This window comes from Salvelinus fontinalis, chromosome 19 (assembly GCF_029448725.1).
Source record: "Salvelinus fontinalis isolate EN_2023a chromosome 19, ASM2944872v1, whole genome shotgun sequence".
Taxonomy (NCBI): domain Eukaryota; kingdom Metazoa; phylum Chordata; class Actinopteri; order Salmoniformes; family Salmonidae; genus Salvelinus; species Salvelinus fontinalis.
In genome coordinates this window covers 23,475,366-23,493,499 of record NC_074683.1, presented here as the reverse complement: position 1 = coordinate 23,493,499, position 18,134 = coordinate 23,475,366, and the positions used below count along the sequence as shown (strand labels likewise).

At 46.6% G+C, this 18,134-nt stretch overlaps 1 protein-coding gene across 1 annotated transcript; it reads left to right on the top strand.

Annotated features, from left to right (window-relative positions):
- Positions 1–434: 434 nt before the first annotated feature.
- LOC129817016 (matrix-remodeling-associated protein 5-like) lies at positions 435–16,289 on the top strand. Its single transcript, XM_055872000.1, has 10 exons — positions 435–622; positions 832–961; positions 1,189–1,427; positions 1,574–1,725; positions 5,662–6,109; positions 6,223–7,542; positions 7,747–9,738; positions 9,958–10,499; positions 10,662–11,697; positions 13,624–16,289. Exons 1-10 carry the CDS (start codon positions 435–437, stop codon positions 15,788–15,790), a joined length of 8,214 nt encoding a protein of 2,737 aa, XP_055727975.1. The 3' UTR covers positions 15,791–16,289.
- Positions 16,290–18,134: the final 1,845 nt, after the last annotated feature.

Here is an 18,134-nt window from a genome sequence, read left to right as displayed (position 1 = left end):
ATAGCTCATGCTTCTCCTTTGTGAACAACTGTTGACATATTTTCACATACCTTGAAATGTCAGAACAATATCAAAGATAGCGTGGTCATTTTCACTACTGGTCAGGACGTTAGAATAACCAGACAGACTGTAGGCTAATTTCCACGGGAATGTCAGCACAAGCCTTGAGAATGTGTGTCAGTGCTGTGTGTGTCAGTGCCATCAAGCCCTCTAGTACACTGGACAATAGCCACCATTTGCATTGATGACGGCTTTGCACATTCTTGTCATTGGTCTGATGAGTGTTATTTCATAGTTTTGATATCTTCACTATTATTCTACAATGTAGAAAATAGTAAAAATAAAGAAAAAACGTTGAATGAGTAGGTGTGTCCAAACTTTTGACTGGTACTGTAAATATTTCTATATTGGCAGTGAGGGTCCCTCCTATGAAGATGGCTCCCAGTGTGTGTGGTGTGTCTCTGGCTGTGGTGGTGGTGGTGTTAGTGACCCTGGTGTCTCCTGGTGGTGCCTGCCCTCGGCCCTGCTCCTGCTACCAGCCCACTGAACTACACTGCACCTTCAGGTCCCTGCTCACCATACCACAGCTTCTACCGCAACATACACTGCACATCAACCTAGGGTAAGGCTTGCGCAAAAATACACACACACACACACACACACACACACACACACACACACACACACACACACACACACACACACACACACACACACACACACACACACACACACACACACACACACACACACACACACACACACACACACACACACACACACACACACACACCCCTTTGGCTGATGCTGTTTCTCTCTGGTATTTGAAAGGTTCAACAGTATCAGCAGGATCCCAGACAGCTCATTGGCTGGTCTGAGGAGGCTGGAGCTGCTGATGCTTCATGGGAATGACATCCGTGAGATTCCTGACCGAGTGTTCCAAGATCTGTCCTCCCTTCAGGTACTGAGGCTTATAGAGTTGACATGGAGAGGAGAGGGGTCGATTGAGCTAATGATTGGATGCAAATGTCCATAGTTCTATTGAGCTTAGACACAGCCTGCTATTGTGTTTTTGTGTTCCTTTGACTCACATTGATGCATATGTATTGTTGTTTATAACTGGAAGGGTTTATACCATGTATTTTCAATGATCATTCATTCATTGCTCCATCCATTTCTCTCCCCCAGGTCCTGAAGCTAAGTTATAACAAGCTGAGGGAGATCTCAGCAGAGAGCTTCTCAGGCCTGTCATCACTACTGCGCCTCCACCTGGATCACAACCAGCTGCAGTTCCTGCACCCCCAGGCCCTGCTCCGCCTCCCCAACCTCAGACTGATCCGACTGCAGGGGAACCGGCTCCACCAGCTGCACCCACAGGCCTTCTGCACTCTATCCCTACTGCAGACATTCTGCTACTCTACCCTCAGGTGGGTTTTCGTGTGCCTTAATTGTGCATTTATTAATCTATTCACTCTTAGTCTTAGGTCACACCTAACAGTAGTGCACTAGAGTAGTGCACTGTTTAGGGAATATGGTGTCATTTGTGACTGGGCTATCCCCCTCCTCTCCCAAGGCATCTGGATGTGTCCAACAACAGTATGACTATCCTGCATAGAGACACACTGAGGACTGCCCCTCTTCTGGAGTCCCTGGCTCTGCAGGCCAACCCTTGGACCTGCGATTGCAGCATGGCTTGGATGCAGGCCTGGAGCATCTCTCACCCAGGTGCCTATCACACTACACTAACCCCTAATCCTACACAGAGTCTTAGGGATGAAACATTCACAAATATACATCAGTCCCCGGTCATATCAGCCTGTGGGAAGATGCTTGAGGATGGGGGTGCTACAGACGTCTATATTGATACGCTACAGATGGCTATATCGGTCCGCTAATATAGGACTAGTTAAAGCAAGCTAGTATTTAAGTGTTTTTTAAATATATATATATATATACAGTTGAAGTTGGAAGTTTACATACACCTTAGCCAAATACATTAAACTCAGTTTTTCACAATTACTGACATTTAATACTAGCAAAAATTCCCAGTCTTAGGTCAGTTTGGATCACCACTTGATTTTAAGATTGTGAAATGTCAGAATAATAGTAGAGAGAATGATTTATTTCAGCTTTTATTTCTTTCATCACATTCCCAGTGGGTCAGCAGTTTACATACACTCAGTTAGTATATGGTAGCATTGCCTTTAAATTGTTTAACTTGGGTCAAACACTTCAGATAGCCTTCCACAAGCTTCCCACAATAAGTTGTGGGAAGGGTGAATTTTGGCTCATTCCACCTGACAGAGCTGGTGTAACTGAGTCAGGTTTGTAGGCCTCCTTGCTCACACAAGCTGTTTCAGTTCTGCCCACAAATGTTCTATTGGATTGAGGTCAGGGCTTTGTGATGGCCACTCCAATACCTTGACTTTGTTGTCCTTAAGCCATTTTGCCACAACTTTGGAAGTGTGCTTGGGATCATTGTCCATTTGGAAGACCCATTTGCAACCAAGCTTTAACTTCCTGACTGATGTCTTGAAATGTTGCTTCAATATTTCCACATCTTTTTCCTGCCTCATGATGCCATTTATTTTGTGAAATGCATCAGTCCCTCCTGCAGCAAAGCACCCCCACAACATGATTCTGCCACCCTCTTGCTTCACGGTTGGGATGGTGTTCTACGGCTTGCAAGTCCCCCCCTTTTTCCTCCGAACATAACAATGGTCATTATGGCCAAACAGTTCTATTTTTGTTTCATCAGACCAGAGGACATTTCTCCAAAAAGTACAATCTTTGTCCCGTGTGCAGTTGCAAACTGTACTCTGGCTTTTTTATGGCAGTTTTGGAGCAGTGGCTTCTTCCTTGCTGAGCGGCCTTTCAGGTTGTGTCAATATAGGACTCGTTTTACTGTGGAAATAGATACTTTTGTACCTGTTTCCTCCAGCCTCTTCACAAGGTCCTTTGCTGCTGTTCTGGGATTGATTTGCACTTTTCTCACCAAAGTACCTTCATCTCTAGAGACAGAACGCATCTCCTTCCTGAGCGGTATGACAGCTGCGTGGTCCCATGGTGTTTATACTTGGGTACTATTGTTTGTACAGATGAAGGTGGTACCTTCTGGCGTTTGGAAATTGCTCCCAAGGATGAACCAGATTTGTGGTTTCCAAAAAAAAAACAGGTCTTGGCTGATTTCTTTTGATTTTACCATGATGTCAAGCAAAGAGGCGCTGAGTTTGAAGGTAGGCCTTGAAATACACAGGTACACCTCCAATTGACTCGAATGATGTCAATTAGCCTATCAGAAGCTTCTAAAGCCATGACATCATTTTCTGGAATTTTCCAAGCCGTTTAAAGGCACAGTCAACTTAGTGTATGTAAACTTCTGACCCACTGGAATGGTGATACAGTGAATTATAAGTGAAATAATCTGTCTGTAAACAATTGTTGGAAAAATTACTTGTGTCATGCATAAAGTAGATGTCCTAACCGACTTGCCAAAACTATAGTTTGTTAATTAACAAGAAATGTGTGGAGTGGTTGAAAAACGAGTTTAAATGACTCCAACCAGTGTATGTAAAATGTACCATATCAGAGCCCATGTATCTACATATGTGTAACGTATACGCAGGAAGCAGGTGCAGAAGGTGAGTTTAATAATCATGAAAATACTGCAAAACAGGAGAAGCGTACTGAATGTAACCAATAGTCCCTGATTACAGAGGCTACTGAGGACTATATGAAGGGAAAGTAATCAGGGTGGTGATGAAGTCCAGGTGTGCGTAACGATGGGGAGCAGGTGTGCGCAATGTGGGTTGCCAGGACTGGTGGTTAGTAGACTGGTGATGTCGAGCGCCAGAGGGAGGGAGCAGGAGTAGGCGTGACAATACATATTGAATCTTCATGAAAGGGAAAGATGCACATCCCTACCTACCAGTGGCGGTTGGTGCCGTTTAATATGAGGAAGGTCAAAAGAAATGTATTCATGAGCATGGCCTTATTTCTATTACAGCATATTGGATGACTGTCATTCATATTCCATTCACCGAGTTCAATGTAACAGCGATAGGTTTAGGCTACTACATGACACTCAAATTTTCCCTTTACCCATCATGAGGTTGGTACAATTTAGCCTATGACTGAAAGTTTACAACATAGCACACAGTGACACATGGACAGACAGTGACATATTCAATACCACCTTGCACACTCTTGACTGCATCTAGCTGATCTAGGTTGAAATCATTAGTCCAACAGTTGCAAACGAGAGTTTCTATTGGACAAATTCAGGTATGTTTATCCCCGTTTCGTTCCGTTTGCTTCAGTTTAAGAAACGTTTTTCAACAGAATCGGTGGAATGTCCTTTTTCTATTGTGTTATTGACTGTATGTCTGTTTGTCCCATGTGTAACGCTGTGCTGTTATTTTTGTCGCGCTGCTTTGCTTTATCTTGGCCAGGTCGCAGTTGGTCTACCTAGTTAAATAAAGGTGAAATAAAAAAATTAAATAAAAAAAGGAATACACCCCTGATCACGTGTAAACACAGTTCACTTTCATAGCATTCTCGTTGTATTCCTTCTCGCATCTATGCGCTCTCCTCCTCTCACCCTTTCTCTTTGCTTGTGGACTTCAATGCACAACACATCAGCTATATGTGACCAGGTGAAAAAATCTTTCCAAGCCAAACCACATCATAACCGCTACACACAGCTTACATCGTTGTCCCCATATTGCCTATAGAAACGCCATAGTCAAAATAGCTAATAGACCTAATGCATTAGTAAACATGCTACAATCATGCAGTAACGTTACAGTTTACAGTCAGTAAGCAGTTTAGCACTTACACCGGCGGGCCCCAGTGGCAATAAATTAGTAAAACCAAAAGCTTACCTTGACTTGGAAGAGTTCCAGTGTTGTGTTCGATAATCATAGCCAGCTAGGTAACATAGCATCCTTCTGTTTGAGTAGGGTGTTGGAGTAGTCTAAACTAGCTAGCTGCATTTGCAGCTAAGTAAGTGAAACAAAGTAATAAAAAAAACAAAATCTCTATCTCTCTCTTGCTTCTCCTTAATTTTGGAATAAATTAATTTGTCTTTATCAACTATTGTCTTTGTCTCTCTTTGAGTCAACTACTCACCACTTTTTATGCACTGCAAGGCTAGCTAGCTGTAGCTTATGCTTTCAGTACTAGATTCATTCTCTGGTCCTTTGATTGGATGGACAACATGTCAGTTCATGCTGCAAGAGTTCTGATAGGTTGGAGGATGTCCTCTGGAAGTTGTCATAATTACAGTGTAAGTCTATGGAAAGGGGTGAGAACCATGAGCCTCCTAGGTTTTGTATTTAAGTCAATGTACCCAGAGGAGGATGGAAGCTAGCTGTCCTCTGGCTACACCATGGTTCTACCCTAGAGAGTGCTGTTGAGGCTACTGTAGACCTTCATTGCAAAACAGTGTGTTTTAATCAATTATTTGGTGACGTGAATATATTGAGTATAGTTTTATCTAAAACTGATAACTTTTTAAATGTTTTACAATTTTAATATTTATGGTCCTCCTCTTCTTCCTCTGAGGAGCCTCCACTGCTACCTACAGAGTCTCAATCAGAAACAATGGAATTGGGATGCTTATTTGGGTGAGGAAATACTGATTCTTCTCTTCTCTCTTAGGGGTGTTGAAATGTCCAGGGCCGCAGTGCCCGGTCTGTGCCTCACCCAAACACATGAAGGGTCGTGGCCTTTTGCAGCAGAAAGACCTATCCTGCACCTCGCCTGTCATCTCCACCAATCCCAGAACCTCATCTCAGGAGGATGGCGAAGTTCAACCAATAGAAACCTTTAGAGAGGCTTTAGGCAACGCCTCCCTGGGGATGTCCGACCAACAGGGGAATGCCGTTGATCTGAAGTGTAACATCACACACTCCTCACAGACTCCTGACATTACCCCACCACACCTTTCCTCCTCCTCCATCCCCCTCTCCCTCTCCCTCTCCCTGGACTGTGGGGTGGATGGGCACGGCTATGAGAGGCTGTGGAGGCTGCTGGCCTACTACAGTGAGACGCCTGTCAGGCTTCAAAGAGAAATAATGTTGAGTAAAGCCCCAAGACTTGCCTACAGGTATGAAAATACAGAAATACACAAGACACATTCCTGTGTTATTTTCCTCTTTACCTGTACAATTTGTTGTAACCCCAAAACATATATCAAATCGGTCATTTCTTGTCCTTCAGGTACAGACAGACAGCAGAGAAGGAGGGCTACTACCATACAGGGGTCAGGGCCAGTATTCAAGCCCAGCCTGCCTGGTTACTGCAGCCCCATGTCAGTCTAGAGCTCAACAGAGCTCAGTCCAGCACCCACATGGTTAAACTGACCCTGTCCACCCTGGTGTCTGCCCCCCCAGACCCCCCATCCCCACACTCCTGGGTCCTCATCCAGACCAACCACACCCACACAGCTTTTACTGCAGCTGCAGAGAGACAGATCCACCTGCCCTGCCCTGTCCTCAGCTCTATTGGAAACCTAAGCTCTGGAGACCACAGGCTCCAATGGGTTTTCCCAGATGGTTCAACAGTCTCCTCTCCCTACCGCAGCTCCGATGGTAGGGTTCGGGTGTCTGGCCAGGGGCTGGTCCTGCAGAGAGTGGATCACTCTGATGCTGGACTGTACTATTGCGTGGCCCGGGCGGGGGGAGATGTTGACGTTCTTCCCCTCCGTCTGGCGGTGGTAGAATCATCCAATCCTCCCCCAGGGGAGGAGCTAGGCCCTGCTGTGACTGGATTGGTTGGAGACCCTGTCAGTCTGCCGTGCGAGGCCTCTGGTACACCGAGGGTTGAGGTGAATTGGGTTCTTCCTGGCGGGAGAGTGATAGGGAGTAGGAATGCGGGGAGGAGAAAGGATGAGTCAGGGATGAATGTCTTGGCCAACGGTACCCTGTCTCTTCCCATCCCTGCGCTGGGAGATGCAGGCCTGTACCGGTGTGTAGCGGTAAACCAGTACGGTGCTGACTCTCTCTCCACCAGACTGACGCTCACCCCGCGTCCTTCTGACACCTCATCACGTATGAGATATCCCATGAGGCCACAATCTGCGGCGGGGGTGTCCAATAGGGTACGAGCCCCTCTACGGGGTGAGGAGATTGAAGAGGGGGGCTCAGGAGATGATGAGGGGGAGAACATACTGCCTACCAGGGCAGGTTACAACAGGACATGGCTTCCCCCCATCAGATCCCACATGGTGAGAGTGGAGGGAAGCAGACCACCCCAAAAGGGCAAGAAGCCCTTGAGGAGAGGCTTCCCTGTGGAGCAGAGGAGGAACAGGTTGGAGGGCCGGCGTAACTTTAACCTGGCCAAGCACAAAATAGACCCTCAGAAATGGGCCGACCTGCTGACTAAGATACGTGAAAGGACTGCCCCAAAAATCACAGACTCCTTGTATGTACCACCCCCAACAAGAGCACATACTACCACCTCAGCCCCAATTGAAGCACAGACAACCACCTCAAACCCAACTAGAGCACAGTCAACCACCTCAAACCCAACTAGAACACAGTCAACCAGAATACAGACAGATAGCAGACATATAGAAAGCAATCACACAACCAGAACAAATCCAGGCAGCACACAGCCAGAAAGTACACAGCCAGACAGCAGACATACAACCAGAAGAAAGCCAGGCAGCACACAGCCAAGTAGCACACAGACAGACAGAATACAGACAGAGAGAATACAGACAACTAAAACCCAGACAACCAGAATACATACAGACACCACATTACCAAACAGCACACCAGAGGTAAGTGTGGGAAGAAACTCTGATCAACGTCTTGTATTGGACTCAGAGGCTGATACCTCAAAGAGTTCTTCCATAAATGTCCCCAGTCTACAGGAAGAGCGGTTAAACGCCATCCATACATCACTAATCCCAGATCTGCTAACAAAGGATAGAGTGACCCCAGAGACACCAAACACTTCAGATCCGAGCAATAACTTCCCCCAGAACCCTAAGTCAAACACAGACACAGAGACAGAAACAGAGACAGAGGGTTCTCTTAAAAGCACAAAGCCAACCTCCAATGTCAATTACACTAGCACAGAGGAAAGGAGACAGAGTGTTATCCCTGTAAGGACTACAGGTGAGGGGGAGAGGACTGGAACAACAAACTCTGGAAAGGTAATGTTCTCCAACTCTGTTCCGTCGCGACCCAGAAGCCCCTGGAATGCCAGCAATAGGCCTGGCCAGAGGAGACGCATCAACAGACTCAGAGGACGACCCATGCCCCGCCAAAGCGCCCCAGGTCCAACCTCCACTCTCCAGAATACCCTAAGTCCCACTACCACCAGAGCAGCACTTACAAAGCCCAGGAAACGGACAGCACCTGCTACAACCATTACTATAAGCACTACTACTACTACTACTACTACTACTACTACTACTACTACTACTACTACTACTACTACTACTACTCCATCCTTAACTAGGATCACTGCTCCATCAAGCACATCTGTCTCCCCCCCTGCCTCCCTTCCTGCCTCGCCCCCTTCGCCCCAGACATACACAGACAGGGTGACTCACTTAACAAACACTGCTGCTCGGCTCCCTGACAGGTCCCAAACGACTATCACACACACACGCACAGACACTAGCACACACACAGGCAAACATACACCCACAGTCACTCACAGTCACACAGAAAAACTGAGTTATGCTATAACAGAGGGTCAGGTCGGGGCCACGCCAAAAGAGCAGGATCCATCTGTCTTCAACCAACACAACCCAGAGGATATCAAAGCAACTACCCCTCGGTCTGGAACCACACCAGGTGGAACAACACCTACTGGCACTGAGAAAGAACCCAGTGAGATAGAATCCAGTGAGATAGAACCACTCTACCCAGAAATTAAGGAGGAACCCAGTGAGATAGGATCACCAGCCACTGATGAAGAAGAACCCAGTGAGATAGAACCACCAGCAACTGAAAAAGAACGCAGTGAGATAGAACCACTCTACCCAGCAACTGAGGAAGAACTCAGTGAGATAGGACCACCAGCCACTGATGAAGAAGAACCCAGTGAGATAGAACCACCAGCAACTGAAAAAGAACGCAGTGAGATAGAACCACTCTACCCAGAAACTGAGGAAGAACTCAGTGAGATAGAGCCACCAACAACTGATGAAGAACCCAGTGAGAGAGAACCACTTTACTCAATCACTGAAGAAGAACCCAATAAGATAGAACCAGTCTATCTAGCATCTGATGAACCAGAGGAGAGACAGCCAGAGTCAGAAATAGACAGCTATTTTTCATCTACAAAACAACTACTGCCCCCAACTACAGCTAATACAGCAGCTATCACTGCTTCAGCCATCACCCCCTCTACAGTCATCACCTTTATTAGAAGAACTACCACTATAACTATACCTACAACAACAACCACTATACCTACAACAACAACCACTATACCTACAACTACTACCACTATACCTACAACAACAACCACTATACCTACAACAACAACCACTATACCTACAACTACTACCACTATACCTACAACTACTACCACTATACCTACAACTACTACCACTATACCTACAACTACTACCACTATACCTACAACTACTACCACTATACCTACAACTACTACCACTATACCTACAACTACTACCACTATACCTACAACTACTACCACTATACCTACAACTACTACCACTATACCTACAACTACTACCACTATACCTACAACTACTACCACTATACCTACAACTACTACCACTATACCTACAACTACTACCACTATACCTACAACTACTACCACTATACCTACAACTACTACCACTATACCTACAACTATTACTACTATACCTACAACTACTGTTTCTACAACTACCACTACTATTCCTACAACTACTACCACTATTTCTACAAATACTATTCCCACTACTACTACCACTCTTACTAGTACAATAGTCTGGAGGAACCCAGGAGTAAACTCCATCCCAGACTCACATGGTAGTCGCTACCGCCCCCCATCTTACCCCACCTACTCACAACACTCCAGCAGCCGGCACCCCTTTGTCATCACTAGGCCTGACCCAGTAAGAACTCCACTTCAAACTCCACCCCCTATAAAACACGCTATAAAAAACACACCCTCTCTACCACACCCTATCAAGCCCAAACTTTTTCTCCCAGACATTTTAGAGACCCCTTCCTCTGCAGTCCCCACCACCAGAGCTCTCTCCAGCTCCCCAAAGACCTCCACACCCACCACAGACAGTCAGGCTGGACTCAACCCTGAGTCCACCCTTCCTCATTCCCCTCCCGCGTCTCCAGCCCATAGTGTGACTGCCCAACACCCCCCTCAGACCTCCGTCTTGCGTGTCCAGCCCCGTATCGCCCCCCCTCACATGCGCCCCATGTCTGTCCCAGCTGAGATTGATGCCCTCCTGCCCTGCGAGGCCATTGGACAGCCTCCTCCAACAATCACCTGGACCAAGGTCTCCACAGGTACGCTACACACACTACTCTCAGTTATACACACAATACATGCTACTGCCACTCACATATACACAACATGTACTTTGTCATACAAACACGTTACTCAATACATTCACTATTGCCACACTTACACACAATATGCCACTCAACGTGTATTTCTGTCTGTCCCAGGAGCTGTGATGTCACTGGACTACAAGGCAGAGCGTTTTCAGGTCCTACCCAACGGAACCTTTCTCATCCGGAGCGTGCAGGTCCAGGACCAGGGGACATATATCTGCAGCGCACAGAACTCTGTGGGCCTGGACCGTGCCATGGTGACCCTGGAGGTCTGGTCCCGCCCACCCCGCATTCAGCTACCCAACCACAGAGATGCAACGGTGCACCAGGGGGGTGAGGTGAGGTTAGAGTGTCGGGCTCAGGGGGTGCCTGTCCCTCTGCTGTCCTGGGTGCTACCTGACCGCTCCATCCTGACCCCCGACCTTAACTCCAACCCTGCCCTTGGCACTCACCCCCGGGTGTCTATATTCCCTAATGGTACTCTGCGTATCTTGGTGGCCGGCCCAGCAGACAGAGGACTGTATCGCTGTGTGGCCTCCAACCTAGCAGGGGCTGGCAGTCTGTCAGTCCGACTCCATGTGTCCTCTCTTCCTCCAGCCATCCAGGAGCCCAGAGAGGAGAGGGTAACCCGGCCCGCTGGTTTGCCTCTCTACGCCCAATGCTCTGCCCGGGGAGCTCCCGCTCCCTCCATCCGCTGGAGGACCCCTGACGGCACCTTTCTGTTCCCCTCTCAATTCCTCAACGGAAACCTGTTTGTCCTCCCCAATGCCACCTTGCTGATACGCAAGCTAGCCACTAAGGACTCTGGGAGCTACGAGTGCCTGGCGACTAATGCGGTGGGCGGGGATAAGAGGACGGTGAGGGTGGAGGTGACTGGAGATGGAGGAGGAGGAGATGTTGTCTCCATGGAGAAAATGACCTTCTCTTCCATTAACAGTACATTTGATCTTCCCCCCTCCTCCCCCGTCCTTAACCCTCCCCGCCCACCCTCCTCCCCCCTCAGTAAGGCTAGGATCCTCTCCACCTCTCCATCCAGTTCTATAGTCATATATGGTGAATCTCTGCTCCTTTACTGTTCAGCAACCGGCAACCCAGAGCCTAGAGTGGTCTGGAGGGTACCTGGCAAGAAACTAGTGGATGCTCGCTACAGGTGCGTGTTTGTCCTTATTGATTACCAATCTTTTTAATCGAGTCCAGGACCGCCCCCTTTATAGTAGAATGCACAAGGTGCAATTTTGAAATGTGGTTGTGCATTAGGAGTTTTTCTCTTATTATGTCAGTCACTGACAGTCACTCAATTAGCTCATGTCAGCTAAATATTTGTAGATTGGTAAGTTAGTCTAGCCTGATATCTAAACTTGTAGTTTACATAGTTGAATTACCAACCGTGGCCCCCATTGATTTTTTTAGTCACTCTCACCCAGATATAATATAAAAAACTGCAAACATTTATGTCTGCCCTATAGCAAAATGTGTATAATTGCAGGAAATTAGCTGTAAAACAGAAACATTTTCTCCACGCCTGGAAAAATGTGTATAATTGCATGAAGTTAGTTAAAAAATTGCTAAATCTTCTCTCCACCTCATGGCAAAATGTGTAGAATTGCAGCAAACTTGTTTTAAAACTGCAATATTTTCTCCCACACATGCCCCAGGGCAAAATGTGTGGAATTGCAGGAAATGAACTCCAAAACTTCTCTCCGCTGTTAAAAGGATAGGGCCATCTCTGACTGCATGTGTGGGTATGGATGTGGGTACGCAGACTCGCGAGCCACTGCAGTCCCTCATGAGGAGTTCAGTTTTTTGTGGCCTCCACCCCCATCAAAGTTGCCCATTCCTGGTCTAGTTTGTACAAAACATTAGGAACACCTTCCTAATATTGAGTTGCACACCCTTTTGCCCTCAGAACAGCCTCAATTCCAATGCTTCCCACAGTTGTGTCAAGTTGGCTGGATGTCCTTTGGGTGGTGGAACATTTGGGAAACTGTTGAGTGTGAAAAAAACAGCAGCGTTGCAGTACTTGACACACTCAAACCGGTGCGCCTGGCACCTACTATCATACCCTGTTCAAAGGCACTTAAATCTGTTCTTGCCTATTCACACTGAATGGCAAACATACACAATGCATGTCTCAAGGCTTAAAATCCTTCTTTAACCTGTCTCCTCCCCTTCATCTACACTAGATTTAACAAGTGACATCAATAAGGGATCATAGTTTTCACCTGGATTCACCTGGTCAGTCTATAACCAAGTTTCCATCGACAGTTTTTATGCAAGTAAAGTCATCTAAAAACAAAATCACGACAGCTGTGATGGAAAGGAAGGTTCGGGGTAATTGTATAAATGCAGACAGATCATTTGTTTGTTCGACATGGTGGGATCTTTTTGTGTCTGTAAAATTAATTGTGCAGGAAATGGCGGTAGAATAACCATCATATTGAAGTAAATTTGTAGTCATGCAATGATATGGTGTGAGGTCCTCCCACTACGACTCTGGAAACCATGCAGTTTATTAGGCTACAGATAAAATAACTTATGAACTTCACAGGGTGGTAAAATTTCACGGTGATCTTGATGCTCCTTTCCAATAAATATCGAGGTTCTTATTCCGGTGACAAGATGATCGATCCTTGACTGCCATTTGACAAATAAAAATATTCTTGCTCTTATCCATAATAATCTCATCATGTAGACTAGCCAACCCACACAGCCTACCCACACTGTAACTGCGAACTGTTGGCTGGAGCGCATGTGATGAGACCAGAGTTGACACATTTGCTATTTAAGGCAACAGTTTTTGTGACAAAGAGTTGAAAATGCGATGGAAACACATTGAACTTTAGATGTTGATTTGGTACATGAAAACTTTCTCTCCGCAACAAGTCCATGCCACTGGTGGGAAAATTTACATCTTTTCTTAGTGCAGATTCTAGAATAATCGCATGAAAATCTGTTGCCGTGACGGAAGGAAACCTAGCTACTGTCATGGAAAGAGCAGTTGTTCCTAATGTTTTGTCCACTCAGTGTCTGTGTCTTGTGCTTATCTAACCTTATCCTCTCTGTGTTGTATTTCCAGTTTTGACAAGAGGATGAAGGTGCACAGTAATGGAACGCTGTATATCCAGTCCGTGACGGAGAAAGACGGGGGGGACTATTTATGTGTCGCGCGAAATAAGATGGCTGACGACTTCCGCTTCCTCCAGGTCACCGTGGCAACAAAGCCTGCTAAGATTGAGCCAAAGCAGCCATCAAATCAGAAAGTGGTATTGTACGGAGCAGCTCTAAAGGTAGACTGTCTGGCGACCGGCCAGCCCGATCCCGCGGTAAGATGGAGCCTCCCGGATGGAACCTCAGTGAAAAGTGTCCTGTTGCAGGTGGAAGAGAGAGGGAGGCGCAGCCGGCGACTGGTGGTTTTTGACAATGGAACACTGTTCCTCCCCTCGGTGGGGATGGGGGAGGAGGGGGAGTATGTCTGCCACGCTGAGAACCATGGGGGGAGGGACACTATGAGTGTGATGGTCAAAGTCCTCGCCTCACCTCCCTCCTTCCCCAGTACCAAATATGAGGTCATCAAGGTGCAACAAGGGGGTGTAGTGACTCTGAACTGTGGGGCTAAAGGAGAGCCTGTCCCTACGATCACCTGGCTCTCTCCAATGAATCGTGTCCTCCCAGTGGAAGGATCAGGTCCGGTTGTGGTGCAGCAAGACGGGTCCTTGGTGATCCAGGGGGCTAGAGGGGCTGACGGAGGAAACTACACCTGCCGAGCCAGCAATGTTGCTGGGGAGAGGAGCAAGGTGATGGGGGTGGAGGTGATGGTGACACCACCCAGCTTCACACTCAATGGGGCTGGGGGTGGGATCAATGGGGCAGACAGCCAGATAGCTGTTGTTAGTGGTAGTGGACTGAGTGCTGTGATCTCCATCAGTCAGTCTGCAGGGAGGGATCATAGGGTCAGTGCAGGTAATTGTGTCAGTAATAATGGAGACAGTAAAGTAGGGGACCAAAGGGTCTCAGCAGTTAGAGGCCAGACAGTTCTTCTGCCATGTCCATCCCAGGGCTTCCCTCTCCCCCGCCTGGCCTGGTTGCTGCCCGGTAATGGGGTTCTCCCGGTGCCCTACTATGGCAGCAGACTCACCGTGCACCGCAATGGAACCCTGGAGCTGAGGGGGGTGAGGGCAAGCGACTCCGGCATGCTGGTGTGTGTCAATCGTGGTGAGAGGGGTGAGGCTCGGATAATGGTACACCTGGAGGTCTCAGACACAAAGGACACACCTCACTCCAGAGGCCCAGTGACCACCGAGAAACCTTGCCCAGTAGGCCCAGTTAGTACAGAGCAACCTCGCCCAGTAGGCCCAGTTAGCACAGAACAACCTCGTCCAGTAGTCCCAGTCAGCAGAGAGAAACTTCGCTCAGGAGGCCCAGACAGAGAGGAGACACCTCACCCCAGAGGCCCAGTGACCACAGATAAATCTCGCCAGGAGACACCTCGCCCTACAGGCCCAGTCACCAATGAGAAACCTCACTTAGGAGGCCCAGTTAGCACAGAGAACCCTCTGCCAGGAGTCCCAGTCCAAGGGAACACACCTCACCCAAGAGGCCCAGTGCCAGAGGCAGGGAGGAGTGTTGTCCTGGAAAGGAAGCCTGTGGTCACCAGCATATCAGGCTCTCTGGTCAGCATCATCAACGGAGACAATCTACAGCTACCCTGCCCCCAGACAGACAGCCCCAGTCAGGGCTCCAGCCAGACAGAGTCTCTGACCTGGAAGTTGCCCAGCGGGGTGGTCGTGTCTCGAGGCCAGGCGGCAGGGACGGGTCGGTACTCAGTCCTGGATGACGGGACTCTGACGGTGCAGCAGGTATCTGTGTTTGACAGGGGGACCTACTCCTGCCGATCCACCAATCAGGACACATCGTCTATCCTGACAGTTCCAGTGATTGTCATCGCCTACCCCCCTCGCATCATCAACGGACCCCCTCCCCTCACCTACACCCGTCCTGGTGTTGCCGTTCAGCTAACCTGCTACGTCATAGCAACCCCCAGAGCGACCATCACCTGGGAGATGCCGGACCAATCCCAGCTCAGGGTCACAGGTCAGGCCCGTCTCTATGGCAACCGGTACCTGAGTCCCCATGGTTCCCTGGTGATCCAGAACCCGACCATCAGAGACACAGGGTTCTACCGTTGTTCTGCACGGAACGTCATCGGAACTGACACCAAGGCGTCTTATCTACATGTGATCTAACAGAACACACACACATCATTTTTGCCCAAAGAAACTGCAAAGTTGAGTGCAGAAAATACTGTTCAACTAAAGACCGAGGTGTTGATTAAAGATTGTAAATAGAGATAAAAACAAACACATGCATCTTACAGCCAGAGTGTGTTAAAGATGTACAAGAAATCAGCAGCTGAGAAGCACCAGCATCCATCATCAATAAATAAGTGTCAACACAAACTATAACAGGCTTTAAGAACATCAGCTCTCAAAACACACGTCATGCAATAGAACACATTCAGCTCTGTATCACAACCTGTATGTTTATGTCAACCTTTACCTCCTTAATATCTTAAAGCTGCCCTATTTATCTTGTTTTATAGTTGTGTACTGTTGAGCAGAGAAAATGTTTGATAGTGGTCACAGAACTGCTCCAGTGATAGTTCTGTGGAGCCTCAGGAGTCTGCAGCTCTCTGTGTCTGCAGCTCTCTTTGTCTGCAGCTCTCTGTGTCTGCAGCTCTCTTTGTCTGCAGCTCTCTTTGTCTGCAGCTCTCTGTGTCTGCAGCTCTCTGTGTCTGCAGCACTCTGTGTCTGCAGCTCTCTGTGTCTGCAGCTCTCTGTGTCTGCAGCTCTCTGTGTCTGCAGCACTCTGTGTCTGCAGCTCTCTGTGTCTGCAGCTCTCCAACTCTGCAACCTCGACCACTCTTCCAGTCATAGGCTGTACATACGTCCCAGATCATGTCAAATAAACACAACAGTTACCAAGTCTTTGAAGATGGTATTTGTAGTAATTACATATGTTTCATATAGAGTAACATAGATTTTTGTGTGGCTCCAGTGTTACATCAAGTATGTGTAATATCCATGTGAAAGCTGATATCATTCATGTTTTTATAAACATTTGATGTTTTCATTTAGTTTAAATTATTTGTCTGTAAAGACTGTGATGTAAAGTTGTTATGTTGTGCCTCTTGTCAAAAAGAGAGAGATGTACTGTATATCTAATCTCTCAATAGCCTTTTTAAATTATGCTTTATTTTCAACTGCTTTATTTGATAAATAAAAGAGAAAAGGAATTCAGTCTGCTCATCAAAACGTGGTTGGGACAGAAACTGTGTTTGTTTGTTGAACATCAGGCTTTGTATCCCATGACCCTCAGCAGAAAAAAACAGGAAATGGGTCTTAAGGACAGATAAGTTGTGCTTATGACAACATCACACTAACACTTCCCAGGGAGTCCATTTTCCAAAACAGTTGCTTCCTCCATAACTCTCTTATTAGACAGGTATCAACTCCATTACTCTCTTATTAGACATGTATCAACTCCATGACTCTCTTATTAGACATGTATTAATTAAAATACTCTATTATTAGAAATGTATTAATTCCATTACTCTCTTATTAGATGGGTATCAATTCCATTACTCTCTTAACAGACATATATCAACTCCATTACTCTCTTATTATACATTTATCAACTCCATGACTATAACGGTTTTCTTCCTGGGATGAAGGAGAGGACCAAAACGCAGCGCGGCTAGTGTTCAACATGATTTAATAAAGAATATATTAGAACACTACAAACAACAAAACAAGAAATGTGAAAACCGAAACAGTCCTATCTGGTGCAGAACACAAAGACAGAAGACAACCACCCACAATCCCCAACACAAAACAAGCCACCTAAATATGATTCTCAATCAGGGACAACGATTGACAGCTGCCTCTGATTGAGAACCATATTTGGTTGAACACAGAAACAGACAAACTAGACACACAACATAGAATGCCCACCCAGCTCACGTCCTGACCAACACTAAAACAAGCAACACACATAAGAACTAAGGTCAGGACGTGACAATGACTCTCTTATTTGACATGTATTAATTCAATGACTCTCTTATTAGACAGGTATCAAGTCCATGACTCTCTTATTAGACATGTATTAATTAAAGTACTCTCTTATTAGACATGCATCAACTCCATTACTCTCTTATTAGACATGCATCAACTCCATTACTCTCTTATTAGACAGGTATCAACTCCATGACTCTCTTATTAGACAGGTATCAACTCCATTACTCTCTTATTAGACATGTATTAATTCAATGACTCTCTTATTAGACAGGTATCAACTCCATTACTCTCTTATTAGACATGCATCATCTCCATTACTCTTTTATTAGACATGCATCAACTCCATTACTCTCTTATTAGACAGGTATCAACTCCATGACTCTCTTATTAGACATTTATCAACTCCATTACTCTCTTATTAGACATGTATTAATTAAAGTACTCTCTTATTAGACATGCATCAACTCCATTACTCTCTTATTAGACATGTATTAATTCAATGACTCTCTAATTA

Coding starts and splice junctions, on each gene's coding strand:
- LOC129817016 (XM_055872000.1), top strand. CDS start 435: ATGGCTCCCAGTGTGTGTGGTGTGTCTCTGGCTGTGGTGGTGGTGGTG. Junction 623..831: donor ACACTGCACATCAACCTAGG/GTAAGGCTTGCG, acceptor GGTATTTGAAAG/GTTCAACAGTATCAGCAGGA. Junction 11,698..13,623: donor CTAGTGGATGCTCGCTACAG/GTGCGTGTTTGT, acceptor TTGTATTTCCAG/TTTTGACAAGAGGATGAAGG.